The following is a 23670-nucleotide window of genomic DNA, read 5'->3' as shown; positions in this document are numbered from 1 at the left end:
CTGGCCGTTTGCACTGGGGAGACGAGCTCGGGCTCGTTTGTGCGCAGGCAGCCAAGCCCCGGGGGTTTCCAGGGGATGGGAGTTTTCAGCGTCGCACAAAGTCGCGCCGGCAAGCGCCTGGCCCGGAACAGCATCTCTGCATCTCGTGCCGAAGCTCGACCAGGCATATGCGACGTGGGTCACAAAAAGAGTAATTACATTATGTTGTCAGATAAAAGAGAAATAGGCAGAAACACACAGTCTTGTTCACCTGGGTCCTCCGTATTTTGGAGCACAGCTTTTGCTGGGGAACCTTGAAGAAGTAAAAATTGTATCATTTTGCCTGTTCGGTGAGATGAATCATTCATTTTAAGTGAAAATATTTATAATCATATGTCAGAAAATAAATGTGATTTCTAGGCAACTATGCCTAATAAGAACCCTGTGGTGTGGAATCTAGTCTATGGCTGCTAAATAGTTATCCATCTTAAAGCTGTGCTGGCCTCTGTGTATTTTTAGGCATCCTATCAATAAATATTTTATAAAGTGCTGCAGACAGTCGAGGGCGGAAATGTTCAGTTGCAGAGGAATCCAATTTCAGGTTCCCCGTAAAATTATGTGTTTTACAGGGTTTGATATTAAATACGAAAACAAGGATGTTGTATAAAATGCATCAGATGTGATCACTGAAGAAACCCTGCTGTGCTGTGAATAATTTGTGATCCTTCAAAGAAAACTAGAAGGGCTCTAAGCAGACCGTGTAGTGATAAATATCAATCTACATGTGTTCCTATATTGATGAAAAAAGCTATTTCTTACTTTTATTAACAACCAGGTCAGATCGGTAGTAAAGGAAAAGAAGAGAAACGATCTTTATTGATACTTACGCTACATGTTTAATGGAGAATAAATTTTGCAGGTGCTCTCTATAATTGCATAGGCTGTTGCGAGAAGTCTGCCATCTCTGAGGCAGCATTTTGGGGATTATAATCACCTCTTGGAGGCTTCTCTCCGGTGTTTCCAGAGCTCCTGGATTGCAGCGTCGTGTGGTGGTGGCACTTGCTGTATGCACGTTTTGAGAACCCCCCAACGCTCAGTCTGCTCCTGTGAAATCGATGCCGGGGATAGCGGCCTTCCCGAAGTACGGTTTGACACGTACCGCTGAGGTTTAGCTGTTAGCGTAATGTTGTAATGGCAGATTTAACTTTCAGAACGGAATCACTGAAAACACCCCGTCTGCTGGCATTCGCCGGTGCCCCGTTAAGCTGAAGAAGCACCCGGTCGTGGTGAAGAAACGGCAGTAGGTGCAGTGGTGCCGTGCTTTCTTCTCCGTAGCAGGTGGGAGCCACTGGACGGGACCCCCGTCCTTGCCTTTAGGAAGAAAAATACTAATTCCTTTCCCGTTACCCAGTTGGAAACTATCAGTCACCCCTCTCTTCATGGTGTGCTGGTGCCCAGCTTTTCCTTGAGGTGCCTTCCACGTAAAGCCATTTTGGCGTTGTTCAATCAAAACTGAGCTGTGGGTGCAGAAGGTTTTAGGGGGAAGAAATCTGCCGGTCATTCTCCGTCCTGCTGTTTTAATTGGAAACCATTGCATAAAGCTGTAAGTGCGGAGCTATGCATGCCAAGGTGATCATTTCTCCTGAAGGAAATCCGTAACCAAAGAAGGATTTACGATTGCAGGGAAGGCTTTCATTTCCTTTGTTTTTCCAGCAATAAAACCCATATGAATTAGGCAAATAGCAGCTGAGTAGTGGAAAACGCTTATTTCTCATTGCCATCCTGGAAAACAAGAATTTTCCGAGTTGTGTGTTGTTTTAAAAAGCTGGGACTGGGGACATTTGGAGATTTTGAGTGTTTACAGGTAAATGGTAGGACAGGAGAGGGCATGACAGCAGGCTTTTACTTGGGTCTGCAGCATTACAGCTACCTGGTATTATGGCTAATAAATGAAAAAGGGGATAAGTTTCAAGGTTGTGAAAGAAGAAAGAATCATGTCAGGAGGGTTCAAGTTCAGAGGAAGAAAAGATGTGTCCTAATGTATGGTGTAACCTGGGAGAGGGTGTCTCAGATCTGCAGGGCCCATGCCTCCCTGGTCCACAGCTTTCTGGGGAGGATGTCAGACTCTGTTCTTTTTCTGGGCCAGGGTGTCCCAGGTATTATGGGGTGGGAATTACAGATGAGTTTCCTAGACATCTTTTCTCCAGTCAGTAAAGGCCCTGGGGCTGTGTAGATGTCCATATTTCTGTTGCCCATCAGGAGAACTGTACTTTTAAATGTCAGGCTCATCCTCTCCTCATATATTTTTACTGTGGAGAATTGAGTAGGGAAGCTAAAGAGCAGGTCTATACACAACTGCTAATTATTAATATCAGTTACCACTTGTTTTATCGTGTGGAGTTTTAAAAAAAAAAAAAAAAGCCAAGGGTTGACGGGGTAACCTGTACGTACTGAAAACAGAGCAGGTACTTCCAGACTGAGCTTTTAGCATGTGTCAAGTGCGTTTTGGAAAATGGCTTTGCTCTATTACCTGTAAAAATACTACAGGGAGTAGCTAGCCTACTCCACACATTGATGGATGAGGTTAAGAAGTATGACTTTCATGTGTTGAAAAGGGCTCATGGATTTTATTTTGAGACCAAAAACCAAAGAGAAATGATTGCTTTGCACAGAGAGCACTCAGCTATACATAGTTTTTTTCCTAGGATTTTCATCCCACCAAATATCTGAGTGTAATTTGCATAAGTAGATATTTCATACCTACTTTAATTCAAACATTGCTGCAGAAGGCTGGAAATAACAAAGGAGGGAGGCTGCAACGTTTTCATTGTGCTAAAGCAAAATATTAAGACATGCTGGAATATGGGTATATTAAGTCGATAGGCTGCAGATACTGGGAAGGAAGTGTTAAGGAACTGCCTCACTGTGTATCTGACATAGTGAGACGTTTTGTCATCTTGGTAACAAATGCAGAACATAGCCAGGTCCCCTGTGGCCCCATTTTATGTAGGGCAGACGCTTTGTACCATGATGGATCTTTCACTGCTAAAGACTTCGTGGTGAAATTAAGTGTTATGCACTCCTAGGACTCATCCTGTTCTGGCTGCTGAAGCCGTTTTAAAACTATAAGATCAATTAATAAAATTAATTGGGGATTAAAGAACAGTAGGTTGAAGAAAGTGCTTCTAGCTGGTGAGTATATGACCCGAGCACCCAGGAGGTAGTTTGTCTGTTTGCGAGTTTTACGTTCATAGATTGCTTTGCTAGACTGAACTAGCTTCAAACCTAAACTCTCCCAAGGCCTGGGATACTTTGGCTCTGAGGTTTTGATTGGAGGCCTGAAGCTGCCCATTAATATCACAAGCATTGCACAATTGTATTTATTTTTAATGAATGTAGCCAGGAAAATTTAGTTTAGCCGAGCAGTGAAGTATTATTAAATGGACAAAATACATGCAAGCGTGATTCAGGTATTTTTGCTTTAACTGCTGCTTGGGCTTTTGAGAATACTTGGAACATTGTATTTTCACACCCCTCATTTATGCTGAATGGTTATAAAATTTTATCTTGATCTAAGTTTTTCTTCCTTTGCTTCCAAATATTAATCTGATCTTGAATAACTGCTATTCAAAGCAGACCCCATTTGAATAATGTATTATGCACAATAAATCAGAAAATGCAATTATTTGCTTTTGGAATATATTTATATAACTTTGACTTCCTGGAAAAAAGCAGTTGAAATATGTAACTGAATGCATAGTTATAAAGGGTTATTCTGAACATGGTTAAATACTAGTAACAAAACTATTCTTCCATTCCTAGTTATTGGAAGTACATCACCATAAATAATTTACAAATCTTACTAGGATACAATAAGAATGAGGCAGTTTATATTCTGGTTATGAACAGAATGCATGAGCTGAGCAGTGGGCTTGAGAGCTAAAAGGTGACTGATGCACGTTCTCATAAATAATTGCTATAGCAACATTGTCATAATGTCTAAGATCTGCCTCCCTTGGGTTCACACCTGAAGTTTTCTTTATGGTGAAACAAAATGCCTTCTCAAGTTGAAAATACTGCATAATGGTAAGGGTATTGAAGGCTTTTGCATTTTTTATTTTTTCCCAAGTAATTAAATTTCAAATGTTGAGAAGCATAATGGAACATTAGGGGAAATCATTTGCTGTCATAGTGTCCATTTATCATGAAAATAAACATTGTGTGGCTCCTTCCATGCAATTAATCTCAACAAATTGGTGTGATCAGGTGAAGAAATTCTCTGTGGGTGGTCTCACGTAGCTTGTGGAGTATTTCCTTTTCTTCATCTGACTGCTTAGATGTTGCATTAGTGTTCTGTAAAAATCAATCAAAATAAGATTTTAGAGTTATTTCTCTTATTTCAAATTGCTGCACATTGTGATGTATGTTGTGTCTCTGCTTATTAGGAACTTTTTGACTCAAAGCACTGAAATTCAGCATTGCATACATATCAGCTTTCTTGAGGGACCCTAATAATACAACTTGCATTTATGTAATATCTTCTGGCCAGATTCTGGATCCCAATTCCTGCTTTGTGCCGTTGGATAAAACTAGCAAGGGATGTCCTGAATGGCATAGGGTGCATCACAGAGCAGCCACGGAGTACTTGCCTGTTTGGTGTCATAGTATAAAACATTCATATGTGTCTGGGGACTATTTTTTCTGCTTGATAGCTGATCCAGGAGGAGAGGGTTTAAACAGTACTTTGCAGGCAGCTCCCGCACTCCTGTCCCTTCCAAGCAGCTAAAAATCTGTTCTTTTGTGTCGAAGTTCCTTATGGATACAAAAGTTCATGGTACACGGGTAACGTTAAGTGAAGAGTATTACTCCATTATCATTATGATGAACAGAGAGCATCAGATGAAATAATTTCACCCTGAGTCCTAGAGTGATGCAGTGAAGTCTGAACGATGACTGCAAAAGATGTTGCGCTGAGGGCAACAGCGGACTTCGATCATCCGAGCAGGCTGATTAGGAGCCTTTCAGCAGGGAGACAAAGGTGAGCAGAGGTCATGAAAAATGGATCTTGCAGTGATATTAGGGAGAAGAGAGAGGTCTCATGCTCCAAAGGACAGACCTCAGGAGAGCAGCAGCGGAGGAGGAGGAGGCAGTTGGGCCCCTTGTGTAAGACCAAAGACGTGAGAAGTCAGTGATGGGCTGCAACGTGTGAAGGTAGTTTTATAGGTTCTATTCAGATCTAAGAAATCTGGGGAATCTAATAAATCTGGAGAATCTAGTGATTAGACATTTTTAAAAAGATGTTTAAAAAAGGGGAAGGGAGGAAAGAAACAAACACTTCCCTGTACCAAGGTGCTGTGCTACACTACTGAAGGGAAAGAGACAGTATTGAAGCTTCCTCAGAGTCATAAAAGCTTAAGAGACTTGAATATGACCTTTCAATGTCTGTCCAACATGAGGAACTAGGACATGCTGACAGTGACAGACTGCCTGGATGCTTGATGTTGAACCAGTGGGAGAAGGACAGTCTTATTTAATTCGGATTTTCTCATACGTTGGTCTGCACTGTTTTGGGTGTGCAGTTTGTTCTGCTGACAGCAGTACACAGCCGTTGCAGGGAAGAGAGCTAAATCTGAAGAGTTGAGGTGTAGTGGAGATTGCTTCACTGTCTGTCGCATCAAGCGTGTCAGCATGAGTGTAACAACTTGCCCCGTAAAGGGTCTGACACGTCGTGTTGCTGCCGTTACACAAGTAAAGATGAACCAGTGCAGTCTGACTGCTTCAACTCCTCCTGTCGATGCACAGAGTAAAGCCATGGGCTGGATGGAGGTAGCTTGCACTGTCCTACAAACCTATGCAGAAAACATATGGTCTTTTTCGACAGCATAGATTTATCCATCTGTGAGTTATACCGCTTTTAATTAGCTTCATTTATATCACAAGAACATTCCCATATAGACAAGACCGACAGACTAAGGGAGTTTAATTATAGCTCTTCCTGACATAGCATGCCTATGTAGGGAGCCAACTGAACGTCTTAGTTGCACCAACAAGAACTTTTTCTGGACTCCCATCTGAGTTTGAGCCTGGGTCTTATGAAATCCTTTTTAGTTTTAAAGAGGAACCTTATACTATAATTCTGTTTGTGCTCAAATCAAACAAAATTTCCTTGGTTTTGTTCTGTATTTCAACAAATAAAATTATAAGGCCTTATGAAAAGAAATTTAAAAAGATAGCTCATAGGCTCTTCACAGAGAACAGAAAGACCTTGTCAAAATATAATGCTATACTGAATAACTGGGGTGTGCATGGATGGTTAATTTCTCACTTTGCATTCTATTTTAAATTCTCTGCCATATTCGTAGTAATTGCTTATAATGTAATAAAGAAGGTGAAACATCAGAATTTATGTGACTTAATCACTTCAACTTAGATTTTTTTGGATTGCCTCACAACAGAAATGTCTTTGGAGTATGGCTCAGAAGTGTGCCATGTTGCAGTCAGAACAGCGATCAGTACGTAGCCTGAAGCACATTCAAGTTTAAGATAATTGCCTATGGGTTTGGGCTTTCAGTTTTAAATTCTATCAGAAGAAATGATGGGCCAAATACACAACTGAAGTGTGAACATGTTGTTTCTCTGGAACTGTATAGCTTTACACCAGCTGACATTCAAATAACCGTTGTTAATCTGTACCAACATGTTGTTAAAGATGGCATTGGATTGTGCAGGCACAAGGCGTGTGAATTAAGGCTCCACATCAGACTCGAGTTCTGGCGTTCACCGAATTGTTGGGCATTCGTTCCCTTTCACACTTAAAATTTTCCAAATAAAATGTTTTGCATGTGGTTTTCCCAGGGGCTTTAAAAACAAACAGCAGAAACGTATTCCACAATGCCCCATCAAACTGACGCGCCGAAGCAGACAGCTGGCACAGCTGGAGCCTGTGAATGCACCTTGCAGATCTCTGAGGCTGAGATAACAGTGGTCAGTGGGAGTCTTAGACTTCGGTCCTCTAAGATGATGGATCCTCATGGACCAGACATCTGCAGAGAAGTTGAAATCTTTGCTAGAGTGATTAGCAGGTAACTGCTGATGGTGGATGGAAAGCTGAAATCTTTGGGCCTGTTCTGACGACTACAAACCTGTAGTTTTTCCTGCCAGTGGCTGGTCCAGCATCCTTCGTCTTTATCCCAAGCCCCCCCATGCCTGTTGTTCTTTTTAGGTCTCCATGTGCTCCTTTGCAACCCTTTGTTCCCCCCATCCTCTCTTCCCTGTGTAACGGTGTGTGTCCTCCTCAGTCTTACAGTGAGTGTTTCATTTCTCTTCCCAAATCCTCCAGCAGCTTATCTCAGTTACCTTTCACGCATTTCTGGCCCTTCATCTCAGAATCCCATCTTGCCATCATTCTGAGCCTGATTTCTCTCTCCTTCCTACTCGAGTCTGGCCTACTCCTCCTCAGTGTCCAGATGATAGCAGCAGCAGTATGGACAGCAGAGGAGAAATTGTCTCCCAGGTCTCAGTTCCTCTCTTTGGTACTGGAAAACCACTACCTGTACTCTGAAGCAAGACCATATTTTTAGGTCCCAAAGCCAAATGACCTCTTGTGTGAGCTGCAGTTTTTCTTAGGCTGTCACCCTTGGGTGGATTTTCATCCATGTGATGAAAAAGACAGGTTCCTGATTAACAACATGGTTGTAAACAATGTCTGCATGTAAATAATGTCTGTCTTCCTCTTTTTCATTTTTAGTTACCCTGGTCTGCAAAGTTATGGAACTGTTTCATTACAAGTGTGTGTGCATGCACATAGACTTATGATTTGATACACCCAGGCTTAAAAAAGTACCAGAAGGGTTGGAATGTATCTTTAAATAGCTAATTTCATAAAACTAAGAGTGATTAAGTGATTACTTAAGAAAATTGAAGCCTGGAAACAGTTAATCCTACCTAGGTTCTTGAAGGCTAACTGATGCCACCTGAAGCACATGCCACTCCCACAGCAATCACCCGGAGCATCTCCCAGGCATGCGAAGCATTGCTGCTTTCCTGTAGCACGTTTCTCACCTGAATTTTGAGTGACCTTTGTTAGACAGTTATGAAATAAAGGCACCATTAACAAACCAAAATAACTCTGCAACAAATGTACACTTTCAGAAACTATCTAATGAACTGTATCTCCAAAACAGTGGCTTTAATGAAACTCTTAATTTTAACTGAAAGGCAATTAGTCATTGTCTCCTTCCAATGCATGTGTGGCTAACTCTTGTTGGTATTAACAAGTTGCATTTGCAGAATGAAGCTCTCTAGGACATTTCTTGGCCCTGCAAAACTAGTAGGTTATGTCCTCAGTACTTTCCCTGGTCCTGCCAATGTTATTTGAGTTCTTAAATTGAAACATTAAGATAAGGAAATGTGGCAGATTTTCAGTGGTGGAACTACCTGCTTAATATTTGAAAAGACCATATTTCACACACAGCTTTGTGGGAAGCCAGCTTCAATTTTCCTTTCCCTGCTTTAGGTAAACCTGTGTAACTCAGTGATACTGGGGGACAAAATGTGACAAAGGAGCTAGTATCTGCGAGGGAAGAATGTGCCCTCTTGGCCCCTCAAAAAATTTAAATTTTAGTCTTCACTATCAAAAGCAAGGAAGGAAAGTGATGGCAGTGGGACTGGTGCTCATCATTCCTTCAGGAGAGGAAAACCAGGGTTGGGAGAGGGGTACCAGCAGTTGCTTACCTGCTCTGACTGACTTAAACTAATTTGCCTTGGGTAAAAAACATGCTCAAATGAACCTGAATAACTTGGTATGGGTAGGTCAGTGTTAAATAGAAGATCCCAAGTTTTCTGTTTACTGTCTCTGTCTCTCACTTGTCTCTCTCTGGGGCAAGATGAGGTGGCTGATTTACCTGCTGCTAAAAAGCAGTCTGATTGTTTATGCAGTTTTCTGCATTTCTTCTAAAATTATTATTTGGTGCTTTGTGTTTTGAAACAAGATGGGAAAGCTTTTTTCCACCCTGAAAATATGGTGAAAACAGAAACTGCATGTTAGTTGCAGGAAGTATTCCTTGCAAAGGGCTTTTCTTGCCTTTCTGTCTTTTGAGACCAGTAATAAAATTCCCATGGACATAAGTAGAGCAAGATATTCTCGTGTGGCACAATTTAATAGTCAGGGATACTCACAGTAAGTAAAACTGGCAGTACTGTAATTGTATAAAAAAGATGGAAGTGTAGTTCAATGTAAGTGCCTTTCTAACTTTGGTGTATAAGGGAGGTTTTTGTAACTAAATGAATCATAGACTCATAGAATACCAGGTTGGAAGGGACCTCAAGGATCATCTGGTCCAACCTTTCTTGGCAAAGCACGGTCTAGACAAGATGGCCGAGCACCCTGTCCAGCTGAATCTTAAAAATGTCCAATGCTGGTTCCAATATTTTCTCTAACTTTATTTAAAGTTTTGCTAAGAATGGCCTTAAACCATGTGATTAAGTTGCAGAAAAATAGCCTATGTTAGCAGCTCTCTGGTCAACTAGAAGAAACCCCACTTCCCCAACAAAAACTCAAACAATATTTTTTTTAAGTCTTTGATAATGCTGTGCCTGAGTTTTCTGGGATGAATACAAATGCAGTAAGTCTCATATTGCAAAAATTCAACAGGTCTCTGTACATGTGATAGGTAATACAGGAATATAAATTAAAAGGTGTGCTGTCACTGTTGTAACGTTGCAGTTTGAGAAGCACAGAGTCTCTGGGTTAAAAAAACCCAAAAACCTGCAAAAGTCTCCGCTGTGTTATGTGAGTTCATAATTAGTAGAGACCAAAATGTTTACTTCAGCAAAAGAGGTGGCTAAAGATAAAATAATATCTGAAAATACAAGCATAATGCCCAGAAACATTTCTCTCATACTTAGAGGCAAAATTATTTTCTTGCCTAGGAAAAAATAAGAGGATTGCATTTCATCAATCACATTCCATTCCATATATTCTGGGCTTAGCGCAAATGTAAAAACAAAACAAAAATCACACTGCAGTTTTGTTGTTCTTGTTCTGTAATGAAGGGTGGTGTTTATGAGAGAAGAATATGGATGTTCTGAAGAAAATCTTGGAAAGAAAGCACAAGTGACTTTTAAAGAGTTCACAGATTACCTGTCCCTTGTTCTCAACCTATCTTAGCTACCTGAGGGAAATAGGAGTGAAATAAGTAAGTTGAAGAGAAGCACAGCTTCTTCTGATCAGTATGATCCATGACAGAAGTATTTGTAATCACAGAATGAAAATTAGCCAAAAAAATTATTTCTGGAAACAAAGATGTTACACCACTGGGAATCTAGAAGCTAGATGAGAGAGAAATAATGTGACGATTCATTCTTTCTTCATCCAAGCCATGACTGATTTAACAAATGGCACCGTATAGATAATATAGTAAAAGCATTACCCAGTTAGGTGCCAGTGATTTGTTTGTTGGCATGTTGCATAGCAGTATCTACTTTCAGGGATAAAGTTCAGGTTTGTGCTGTGTCTCTTCATGGCTGTTTTTTAATCCAGCATGAGAAAATGTTGGTCTGGTTCTGCCTGCACCCTCACGTGGATTGCTTGGGACTCTGGGGGCAGTCCAAGCTGTGCGCTCAGCGGCACGCTCCCAAGAGCATGGAGAGCAGGGACCCAATTTAGGTCTTTATCAATGCAAAATGTGTATGATGCTGACATGACTCCTCATGTAAAACATGCCATCGGGTTTTTATGACATGAGTTGGCCTTCATGTGAAGGATGTGAAAGATGGACAGTTCACCCTTCATTGGAGCCCACACCATTTTGAAACATTAGTCCAATGTTCATGGTAAACATCAGTTGTTCCCTTTATAAATACCAAACCCTGTGCTATAACTTAAGACTTGGATCAGGTAACGAAGTAGTTATTCAAAAAACCCCAACTTCTTCCTCCTACCAAAAAATGAGAAACAGTAACTCCCATTCTTGATGATCTGTCACGGTATGGTTGCTGCTTGCTCTGCTTCCAAGAACCACAGCTAGTATGGGATCAGCTTGTTTCAAGCAGAGAAGTCCAAAATAGTCCCTGCTGTTATGCAGCGAGTGTGGTGTTAAATATCTTCTTGCAAGGCCTTTAAATATGGACGAGTGACCAGTGAAAAATAGATTGATGGAGATATGTGTGTTTTCATTAGTTGCCCAGCAGGGACAGAAACAAGGAGGAAAAAACAGTGGGTTAATTTTCCAGACAGCAGCTCCTAAAAAGTTTCACGAGGGGACAGGAAAAGTGATGTTCATTAATGAAATTAATATAGAAATTGCTTTTGGTCTAAATCTGTGAAAATAACAGTCATATGTTGCAGGAGGTAAGGGACATGACCTGATAGGAAAAGATTTGAATTATTTACTTATTTTTAATTTGTAAGACTTTTATTTTTAAAGAGTAATGCAGAGTGCTGCCTGGCTACCTGTCCAGGTAAAAAGTTGTAGCTTTGCCAGCATGTGGATTTTCTCAGCTTTGCTCCTGCTTTTTTCCAGATGAGACAAGTGGCTCTAAGACTTTGACCAAAGCAATTAACTTCAAATTCAGAGCTTAAAGGAAAGCCACGCAGTTTTGTTGACATTATTTTACTATAAATCCTTTTCTCAAATATATTTCCACTATCTGTGGTAGTTTTGCCCAGGAGAATATAGAGGTTTGGGAGGAGGAGGAGGAGCTGGAGAAGTAATACAAATGCTGCTCTGCGTGGAAATAATACCATGGATTTTAAGGTTGTTACATGGAAAGATAGACTTTCTGTACTTTATGTAAGAGGTGGAGGCCAAAAATGAGGTTATTCTGCTTTGCTGTGTGGGGCAGCTGTGTTCCTGTCACTGCTGAGGTTCGGGGACAGAGGCTGGAGGTGGCCTGCAGGGCACCCGAGGCATCGTCTTGAGCGTTTTACCTACACCTCAGAGTTTAATTTCTACAACACATTTCACTAACTGAAAGGCCTTATTGTGTTTGGTTATTATATCCTAGATGGTTTTGGGGGTTTTTTTGTTTGTTTTTTTTTTTTTCTGTGAGAGGAACTTGTTAATCAAGGCTTTTGCTTTCTCCCAGTGTCAAACACTGACCAGGTCAAGAAATAACATGATGGTATTAATTAGATGAGAGCCAGTTTTGAGAAAGTGTTTCGATTTTCAGTTACTGTATTTTCACATTACAGGGTAATAATATGTCAGCAGTTAATAAAAGACATAATAAATTTTGTGTATGTGCTTGAAATATTAGCATTTTCATATCCATGTCCAGAAATAACATTTTTCAGTAGCACGGTGCTACTATATGGGTGGACGAGCAGTAATTGCTGCACATGTACTTGTTTGACCTATAGCAGGTTAAATACAACTTTAGAGGCAGTTGTCCAAACGACATGTCATCTAGAGCTGATATTACTGCTAGATCGCTATAGCATCTTTCTCAGCAAACTGCCTCGTGCAATGGGAGGTTGTTAACACCAGGGAGAAGCTAGCGGAAGAGTACGACTGATTAATGCGACATATTCAAGTTTCTTTATACAGCTGTCTCGACAACCAGTCATAGAGATCTGCTTCATACACAGAAATTTAAATGTAAATTACACAGTGTTGGCTAGAAAATTGTGCAGTTAATCCTGTCCCAAAAATGAAATTTGATTTTTTCCACATGAAGTCTTCTGTGATTTTTCATGCCCTGTTGGTTTCTGCCAGCATTCCCATTGGTTTAGGTTATTTTATCCCTCCCTTGGAAAGAAAAATCGGGAAAAAAAGGAATATATGTAAGGGATTGGTTTTTGTGAATGTCTGTCACTGCCTCAGAAGTTAAAGTGTCCAGTGCAAAAGTACAAAATAACTGCTGTAAGCTCCCTTCTGTACACATTGCATGAACCGTACTTTTAAAGGAAAGCTTGCCTCAGCTAATGAAGAAGTTAGTAGTGTATATCTGCTCGTTTTCCAAAACCTTTGTTTATAGCATGGCTCTAGCTATATACCCTTCTGCTAAGCTGAAGTAGACCTCTGCGTTCAAATATCAGTTGTAGCTGATTCCCTCTGAACTAAACGGGAAGTATTTGAATAAGCTTTTTTTCAGGAGGGAAAATGAAGTAATGTAAGCAGAGATGATAACCAGGCATTTCAGAAGAGGGGAAAAGGAGAATTGGAGGTTTATCTTCCTGGTCCTACATCTGAAAGTATGTTTTCAGACGGTCATTTGTTAACAGTTTTTAAATTCTTACCTGTTAATCGTCACATAAACAGGTCTGTTGGTACCAACACTCTCGTATCCTGGCCCATCCCCTTTTGCTGCCTCCATCCCCTTCGCTCCCTTGACCTTACCATTAATTTCTCACTTTCCTTGTTACTTCCCCTCCCGACACAACCGCGCCCCATCCTTCCGCGCCCAAAGCACCAGGCTGCTGGTGCTGGCCGCCTCTTCCTGCGCCACGCGGCTGACCTCACCTCTGTGCTCACCAGACGAGGTTTTAGACAGGCAGAGTTTCCTGGGGGAGGCTTGCAGCCTCAGCAGTGCTCTCCAGGCACCATCTGTTCCCAGCACCTCCTTGGCCAGTCCTGGGCTCCTGGCTGGCTTTCCTCTGTTCTCCTTTCTTCCTGACCTTCCTTCCTGCCGTCTTGGAGCATCATTTTGGAAAATTTGCTAGATCAGAGCCTGCGTAACCGCTAGCGCTTATAAGTAGCATCCTCACCTGACCCTTCTCATCCTCTGCTCCCCCCGCCTCACGCTCAGCTTTCATCGCATCTGGTCCAAAATCAAACTGTACGCTCCTCGGAGTAGAGCCTTGCCCTTCCGGCTGCCTTTAGCACCAGGCACAACGGTGCCTGGCTGGTATCATTAACGCCAAAGCTGTACGAATAAATAAGAATAGTTTTGATTACAACAGTTGAAGTTCTCATCTAAAATAATTTAAGCAGTAGTCACAAGCAGTTATGCTGTTTATAATTCATGTAATAATTTAGGACTGCTAGTTTTTAACTTGTGTAATGTGGATTTACTTGCAGTTCTCATGGGATAAAGTATATTATTGAACAAGAAAGGAATAAACTATATTCAGAGTAGCTGTAGGGTGCTGTGATTTAAAGGAGAGCTCGTGGAATACTACAGGAGAAAATATGCAGGATCCATTATACTGTTAATGAATGCACAATTCAGATTGGTGATTTAATTTCAGATCATATTTCTCTGGTACCCTCAGGTATAACAGGCTTCATACATAAAACTGAATAAGATGGTATGTATTTATGCCCAGTCATGCAAAAACTAAATAATAAAAAAAAAAAATTACTTTCCCATGTTGTTTATTCATTGGCTTTTTTTTTTTAATGACATAGCATTCAAAGAACCTGTTAGAAGGGCACAACCATAGTTGCTGGTACCAGATTTGAACCCATGGTAGTAACCTTTGAGGCAGCTTGCTATTTATCCATAGCTACAGACTATGACTGTATTTAAGCCATGACTAGAGCATCATTTGGCCAGGAGCTTTCTTGAAATAGTCACCATTTCCTTCCTCAGGCAAGGTGGCAGATTGGTGATATTTTAAACTCTCTCTTGGCTAAAAGACAAACCCCAAAGTCCTTATTTTTGCAAGCAGACCTGACTGATGTAAGCAAGACCTATTCCTGCAGGGGCCACACCCATGAATACTTGTCAGAAATGGCATTATGCAGTGAATTCTAGCTTTACAAAATGTGATTTTCTTTTTGTCCATTTTTTTTATATTGGCACATTAATTGTAAGCTTTTTCTAGCATCCTTTTTCTGAAATGTGAACAGATGTCCAACTTTTTAAGAAGACACATATTACAATGGACTGCATTTTAAATCATACAACCACATCTGCAGAATGAATCTGAAACGCTCTGAAAATACACAAAGAAGATACAATTAAAAGAAATTCTGCCTGGCCTTCCAGGTTGTACACGTGCTTTTTTTTTTTTTTTTTTAATGTCTTACGACTAGAGTATCGCTTCTTAAATGAATTTGAACAACTCACCCAAGAGATATTCTAATCCGATCGTGTATTATGATGATACCAGTTGGATGTTATCCTATTAGGCACTCACTGTAAATAAGGGATTTTCCACCGACTTTTAAATCCTTGATTAATGACAATGCTCGAAGCAGTGTCCTGTAAATTAACCATAGTCCTAGCAACAATTGCAATTCACTTGGGAGACCTGATTTGTTTTAAATCCTGCCATCCAAATTAAAAAGCATGAGGAAAAGATAATGTGCAGTAAGTAAAATATATTACTCTATCTTGCATTATTTATCTCTACCCTGTGGCTCTCTGAGACCCTTAGGTCTAAATCCTGCTCTCTGTTCAGGTAAATTCCCCTCAGTCAGAGCTCTTCTGGTGATAGGACTCTGTTAGCTGGCCCATAGTATTTCTTTAATTTAGGTATTCTTTATATTCTCTAGTGTTTTAGCTAATTCTTAATCTCATTTTAAATCGTGCTAAGCAGTCCAATGACTTTCATTTGTAGTTTGGTCACTGCCACCTCACCTGTATTTCACAGCTCCTTTGCCTTTTTTCTTATAAAAATATGTATGAGTAGCAAGAAAGAGGTATTTGGGTTTGGGGAAAGGGGAGAATAGGCAGAGGTTGTACACATCTGTTAATTGATACTTAAACTGGAATTCTTCCTGACATTTTTCTGAAGAAAACATTTTTCAAATAATCTTACCACTTCCCTTCTTATTCAAATACTGATACTTGATTGATTGCTTGCAACAAAATTACTTTTAGAGCTAGTATTGACGTTGAAACATACGTTATTTCCTTTAATACTCTGAGACATTAATGAGGTTTTTCTTGACATGCTATATTCACATTTATTTAAGGTACTTTTCATTTCTGTACCCATAATATACATGCACTTTTATCAGTGAAGAACATCCCTTTGTTCTTGTAGAAGTGTGAATACTCTTTCCATAGATTGGAATTACTGTCACTTTATAAAAAGACAGTTTTGACACTCCCTCTTGTAAGTAACTGAGGAAAGTATCTCTCATACAATAAGATACTTAAAACGTATGATTTTTCCACAGTTATTTTCTGGTAATTTTGAAGGCAGTGCAAACTGTACAAAAAGTAGAGTTACTTAAAGTAAACTCTGACCATATAATCCTGTATCAAGAAGAATCAGAGACGCTGCGATAATTCTATAAATCTATCTGATCATTTTACCTCAGTTCACTCAAGTTACAAGGGTTACTCCATGCGTGTACCAAAGCACCCTTAAACACAATTCCAGTTAGACCAGTAGATCTCACGGAACATAATTTCTTGCGATGGCTGTTATACGTGCTTGTGATGCTCTCTCTTTAATGGTGTTTGTGTACAATTCCCCAGTGATCAATTGGTAAATGTTCAGGATTCTGGCTGCAGTTCATAAATGTATAGTGTCTTCTCCAGTGTTACGGGCAGAAGGAAAAATATGACCCTGTGGTTTCACTGACCAATTTGAAACTGGGAGATGCATGATTATTTTTCGATACTTATTAGTACTTTTTTATACTTATTAGTTGTGGCTTTTACAGTACAGAGTTAACTTTTTATGTGCAGGCTTTATCGGTTACCTGGTTGTTTGTTTTTTCTTTATATGTAAGGAAAAACATAGGTGCCTTTCCAGAAAGGGACTAAGACATTGATTTTCAAACTTAAATGTTTTTATTCTGGGGAAAAGAAATGGACATTTGAAATTGAAGAGGGATTTTGCAGCTGGCTTTTGGTATACCTCTGTTTTTCTACATGGCAGAAAGAATGGACAACTAGAGTACTTTTTTTTTGTCTTTTTAACTCTCATTGCAAATCTGACAACTCATTTTGGGAGCCTTACGGATTTACAGACTGGTTTCCCCCAGCTATAAATTTTTGTAGCTATAAGGAAAGATGATTTTTCTGCTTATGGCATTGAACTGTGACATAACATAGCTGTTGTCTATAGCCTTTTTGGTTACCTTCCGGAAGTTACTTCATTCTCTTATGCCTCAGTCTTCTACTTGTAAAACACAATATTATTATAATAGGCTTTTCTTTGCTATGCCTCACATATTAATGAATGTATTCCTGTATCACTTTCCTACTTCACCAAAGTGCTGAAAGCATATGTTCATTAATATTCTTGAAGCGTGACAAAGAAAAGCCTATTACTGTAATATGCTTTGCTTTAAAGCTTCAGTTAGAATAATAATGATAAACAACATTGGTTAGGCTTTAGCCATACTGTACAGAAATAAAATTATTGCATATTACATTATTACATATTCACAAACTGCTGTAAAACTCTGATATATTGTAATACCCCTCTCCTATACTCATGCGAACAAAACCCTCCTAAAAATAATATTTCCCATTGACAAAAAATGGGTTTTATCTCTTCGTTGGCATCTGTATCGTACAGGGATCCAAGAATGGCTTTTTGCCTGCTATATCCTTAGCTGGTTATTTCAGTACCATGTTGTCTTCTTATTCGCTCTGTGTATTTCCTTCAGTGAGGTGAACAGAAGCTTGAAATGGATAGTTATGAAACATCTTGCCCATAGGAAAAGCTTCTTCCTAACCTCATTAGTAATTGCTTGAGAAATGACCAGGAGCATGACAGTTTATATTTCCCTGCTATTATTTCCCGTAATAACTGTGGATGTTCTTATTACTTTTCTAAATGACTGTTCTCAGAGGTGGCTTGAACAGAAGGTATTTCATTTTATCAGGTTCAGATTGATTGCCTCAGTGTTTCGTTGAATATCTCCTTGTTCTTGCACTGTAAGAAGCGGTAGCTAGGATTCCCCCATTTCTTTTCTTTATAGTGTATTGTTTCATACATCCTTTGCTTTGTCTCCTTTGTCTTGATTTATTTGATCTTTATACAAAGAACTGTCCAAGCTCATTTTGGGCAGATGTTCCTAGAGCCCCTTGGACCTGGGCACAGTACTCGGGCAATATTTATTTAAGAAAATAGGATGTTTTCACTTATTTGAGTAAATAGGATAGTACTTTCTAACAATTTATTATTGTTTTCTTGCCTTTGTTTTCTTTTCATTGAACTCTCATTCAGCTCAATGAGAGTTATGTTTTGCTGGTTTGGCTCTACATCTGAGAAAAAAGCGCAATTAATGGAGAAAGTGTTACTACATTTCTGATAGTTTTAACAGCTGCAGGCAGTTCAATATTTTGACTTGGTTTTTTAATGCTCTCTGTTTTCAGCAATATCATAGTAGAGATATTGGAGATAAAGAGGGAATACCAGCAGGCCCAGTATACATAATCTATCCTTCTACTTTCTGTTCTTATTACAAAAAAATATTAAAATGTTTAAGTGCCTGCACTGGATATCTAACACAGTTCTTCTAAAAACTGACAAGTGCAAATTAAAAAGCAAAGTTCCATTAATAGAGAGTTGGAGAGTGTCACTGTGTCATTACATATTAAGTCTGGAATGCTCTGGACCTTGCATAAATCCAAGCAATAAAAGAAATGCCAGTGAGAATCTTACAATACGTTCAGTCAATTAAAATATATCTATTTGACTTCCATTTTCTTTGCAGACCACAGATGACATCCTGGTGGCCTCGGCTGAATGCCCTAGTGATGACGAGGACATCGATCCCTGTGAGCCGAGCTCAGGTGGGTTAGGTTAGTCAACTTTTTTATTACTTTCTTTTATTTCATATTTGCATGCTCCAGTCCCCCTGAGTCCCATCTAGCGGGACAGTCCTTTCTTACCTAGCAGGGAGAGGTTGAATAAGCCCTTTCTACCCCTGGCAGTGTCGGTGGAGAGGGAGACTTTGCTGTACATTTTTCAAAGACAACAGATGGGAGCATGTTGATCGTTGCAATCTGAGGAAGGTTATAGTTTGACTGAGGACGTGAGACTGGACTGGGAAGGGTATTCTGGGGCCCCTGCAACTGTGTTGTCCTGATAAAGAAGGGACAACTTAATTTAGGAGAAAGATGTTGCAATTGCTTGTGCCTTAAGCATTTCCCCTAAATAAGATAAAAGTACCATATTTCAAGTATCATATTATGTCAGTAGTAGAAGCAGAGTTCAGTTTGAATTACTGTTTATGGTATAAAATACAGTATTATAGAGGGTAAAACCACGAAGACATAGCATAAAACAGCCTCAAATTTCAAACTGTTTTACGGCTTTTTTCCAAACCAAGATTATTCAGCGTGTATGTTTCCGTTCTGATTAGAAATGAAAAATGTTGACATTCTAGTATTTTCTGTGGAACAAAAAATTTGTAGTGTTTTGGCCATGTCTTTCCTACTCCCCCTGAATAATGGAGATTTGGTACTAATTTTTCTCTCTGATAAAATTTCCCACGTACCCTTATATTCAATTAATACTACATACCTTCTCTAAAAAATGGAATGTTTATCACAAATGTGAAAGGAATGCAAAACTTCATATTAGCAATCTGAAGAATTATGCTACTCTGTAACCTTTAAAAAATACCGGATATCCCTTGAATTACTCCTGTTTTCTTCGTTGGCTTGGGTTAGCTTTTACCTTTTCTGAGTGAACAGCTTGTGGTACCATATATATCTCAGCTTTTCTTTTTTGCTTGAGTACTGTGATATGCAGTAGCACGCTTGCTGTCAGTTGTTTTAGGTAATTTGGTAGTCTTTGGTACTTGCTATAATACTTTAAAAGAATTAAGATCAATTTGTTGTGCAATAACATATTTAGTTCGAGTAGAAATCAATGAAATTTTAGACTAATATGTGAATGCAAATCACAACTGAGAGCCATCTTACTACAACACTCAAACATGGGGCTGGGGATATGTCTACATAGCCTTAAGAAAAATCAAATTTTGCTTCAAATGCAGATGTGTGGTTCCTTTTTGAAGTCGCATAGCCTAATACTCACATGCAAAAATTATTTCTTTAAATTAAGTAAAGGCAGAGGCATTTATGACTTCTTTCAGTGTTTGATGGACCTGCAGGGTGGCATTTGAGCTCTTCCAGGAACCAAGATATTTATAGATTTGGTGAGAATACTTTTTGGTTGGCTTCTTTTGCTTTCCAATAAAAGGATTTCGGAGTGTTTTTCAAAATGCCAGGAGATGGAATGGCCATTCTGAAAACTGAGCAGCAACAGGTACACCTTACACATTTTTACACCTTTCAGGAAGACATCTCACTTGCAGAAGTTGCAGACATCATGGGCAAGATATTTGGGAATTGTGATGAGAATTCATTTGTTGAAAGTTTGAAAATTAAATTTCCAGAATTTTTTTTTCCCATTCTTTCCTTCTTATTTTCAGATTCATGAGTTTATCAAGACTGTATCTTGTCCGATACAAGTCAATGCAGTAGCTCAAATGGCTCTGAACTCATCCATGCCAATTGCTTCCTTGTTTTAGTTAATTCAGACAGTGCTGTTCAATAGATACATTTACATTTATCTACTGTAAATGTAGATAGTTTTAATAATTTTTAAAAACTTTTACAAAGTAAATGTAAGACAATACATTAGTTACCCACCACTAAAAATTTTCCCAAGCCTTCTTAGACTGCATCTGTTGTATTAGAAATGTATTTGTATTACTACAGCCTTACAGTTTGCTGAAGGCCGATGAAATTTCACAATAATTCTTCTCTGGGATTATTCTGAATTTCAGACCTGGGTCTGCAATGCTTGTTAGTCCTGGAGCCAAGCACAGTCATTTAGCTGGTGGGTGCAGGAACAGGAGGGGTGAAACGAAACTTCCCGACAGGTTATCATTTCTGTCCTGGGAATGAGAATGTTAATCTTCCTGCAAAACCTTGCCATTAGCTTTACAGCCTGGTGTTTATCTTTCTTATTTTAGCTTATCATTCATTACCCAGCTCCACTTCTCATTTTTGTCTATTTGAGAATGGTTTCACTGTTTCATTTCTTGGATCCCAACTGCTACTGCTTTTTTAGAAAAGTATGGATTGGCACAGGAATTATGTTCTCCATAATCCCAATTGTCTGGGTCATTTTATCTGTCATTCTTTACATCAAAATGTCACTTGTCCTTCCACTCTCAACTTCTTAGAAGCTCTTAATTTGCCTCCCTGTTCATTGGCCTTTTCCTTTTCTCATATTTGAAACAACACAAACCGAAGGGGTTACTGAAGTCATAACTTCTAGCATATCTGTCTTTCTGTAAGCTGTTTTAGTCTTAGTCACTTAGTCTTATGAATAAGCTTTCTCCATGAATAGGCTGGTAGGCACTGCTTCATCTCAATAATACTGCACTCTCCATGTGGATTTGAGCTCCTCGTAACAGTAGGCTGGAATTTAGGGGAGAGAAGCATAGTATTGTTGACAGTGACAGATTTTTTTTTTTCTTTTCTTTTGGGGTAGGAGATGCAAAAGGATGTGTCTCTCCATTTAAATTCTTCCCATGGCTCAGTTCAGCATTTTTCCCTTAATCCTTTTCACAAACCAGAATTGCTTCTCTGCAGCCACTCTTCCACATCCTCACTGACGCTGGTGAAGCTTATGTTTCCTAACAGATACTTTTAGGATGCAGAATATGTGATGATTAGGACGATTTTACTATTATGTTTTCACTTCAGAGGCTGTAACCTGACATCCCGTTAGATTTCTTCTCTTGCTGCCTGATGGTCACTCAGCAATGGGATCCACCCCAGCACAAGAGATGATGCAGCACACTCCAAGCTCTCAGGTCAACAGTTGTCTAGCAAGAAGACATTTAAAGGATGGCCAGAGCCCATTCAGTTTTATTGACAAAGCCATATCTGTACATTTACATGATGATCGCCCATAATATGCGTATTTCTAACCAAAGTTCTCATCTCAAAATGACAATATGGTAAACCTATATATCATAGAAACTACTTCATTAGCTAGATTTTACTGATGAGTGAGATTTATGCTTGAAATCGGGCTTATTTTCTAGGATAAATACGTTGCAGCTTGTCGTGGCTAGCAAGTCTTGGGCTGCCACCATCAGCTTCGCTTTCTGTGCACCTGTCTTCTAAACAATAAGTGGAAAGATGCAATTTGCAACAAATTTCATATGGGACATAAAAACGTAGACCAGATTAGGAGCTGCTAGGCAGCTATCCCATCAACTTGTTTGGAACATAAAGTCACAAAGATTATAATTGCAGATTTCATTGTGGTGTACAAACTGCTAAATGTGCCGTAATTGGATGTCATAACAATTTTATTAGCGTGCAAAACTTAGTCAACATGTTTTGTTTGCGTTATGTTTCGTATAGTAAAGCAACACATATTGCTTTCACAGTCTCTCCACATTCCCCTTTCGTACTGTAAGTACTAACAACAACATGAAGGATGATGATAATAATAATTATTATTGTTATAATAATAATAAAGCAATAGTTTATGTTTCCTCAGCCCCACGTCATAGAGGAAATAATATAGTCTGTTCATTTTGTAGACAAGTTATGAAAAATGTTATTGGAAACCTATCCAAAAAAAAAGGACCTGGGATGATTTACTGATTTTATGTGAAGAGTTCTAAAACTGCGGGTGGACTAATTGCCATTCTGCAGGTCAGGACTGCTGTTCCAGCCTTTCCTGAGTTCTGTACAGAGCTCTGATTTGTGCTGAGTGTCAGTGACCATTTGTGCTACACAGCTTATTTGTTCCAGTTACACTGGGCTGCTATTTTATTTGTTAGCTATTATCTAGCCACTTCGGTAGCTATTGAAATGTTCCAAAACACAGAGAGGTCCAAACTGGGTCAAATGAAGTGAAATCATTGAGTTTAATGGCAGGAAAATCGAGACCCGGGAAAAAGTCTTACAGTTTTTAGCACACACACAAACATTTCTTTTTTCTACAAATTACAATGAAATCCTTCTCAAACTCAGGACTTGACAAAGGTTTAAGTTAGGTATTGGGTTCAAAACTGCTTCTGCTGGCTTCAGCTAAAATAGGATGGATAGAGGTTTTGGCAGTCTTAAAGCCAGAATATATGGTATTTGCTGGTCTTGGAAGTTTTAGCAGAAGATAACTTTCAAAGTGAAAAAGTGGTCTAGTAGAAACAAATTTTTTCAGGTTCAAACAAGTGTGTTTCTACCTACAGAAGTTGCACATTGCAACCAAATTAAATACTTCATCATCTCTTGATCAGCATTTGTCTGGCAGCTTTTGGGTTCCACTTCCCAGGACAGTGTTTGATTGGTATCAGCTCTTGTCCTATACTTGTTCTGTAGGAAAATAGGACAAGAATAGTCAGGACAGAGTTCAGTGGTGTATACCAACTAGTAGCATTAGTTACCTTTCTTAGACCCGATTCTTGATTCTGAGGGAGAAATGGGATCAGTTATTTTTTCTGCATTATTAAGTAAGGACCAATAATAGGATAGATGCTTATGGACTGATCTTGGAGCATGTGTTGATTTTCCTACATCTTGACCAGGCTCATTGTATTGCAGAAAACAGCTGGCAATGGTCAGAAACCTCCAAAGCATCAGTATAGCCACAAGACACCAAAGAAGCCACTACTTAAGATGACTCTTACGGTTCAGTCACTGCTTTGGGGAAGGCTTTGTCCTATGAGCAGAACAGTATGGGACTTGGCATGCAAACTGCTTCCTGCATATGTACATCCCCTGCTGTGTGATAACATGTATTGGATAGATGGAGATGGTGAGGAACCATACGTTCTCAAGTGCTTTGTGGTGGTT

At 39.4% G+C, this 23670-nt stretch overlaps 1 protein-coding gene across 28 annotated transcripts in view; it reads left to right on the top strand.

The window, feature by feature from the left end:
* NRXN1 (neurexin 1) overlaps positions 1–23670 on the top strand; it is a 744403-nt gene that overhangs the window by 707009 nt on the left and 13724 nt on the right. For 20 of the 28 annotated variants that reach the window (XM_081997813.1, XM_081997807.1, XM_081997808.1 and 17 more), the window contains one exon: positions 18552–18639. In XM_081997813.1, coding sequence (XP_081853939.1) covers positions 18552–18639 — 88 coding nt within the window. The remainder of the gene's footprint in view (positions 1–18551; positions 18640–23670) is intronic. The other 8 variants (XM_081997814.1, XM_081997811.1, XM_081997812.1 and 5 more) reach the window with 1 other exon arrangement.

Source organism: Phaethon aethereus (assembly GCF_964289735.1).
Source record: "Phaethon aethereus genome assembly, chromosome: 3".
Classification (NCBI taxonomy): domain Eukaryota; kingdom Metazoa; phylum Chordata; class Aves; order Phaethontiformes; family Phaethontidae; genus Phaethon; species Phaethon aethereus.
This window is presented reverse-complemented; position numbering and strand designations above follow the sequence as displayed.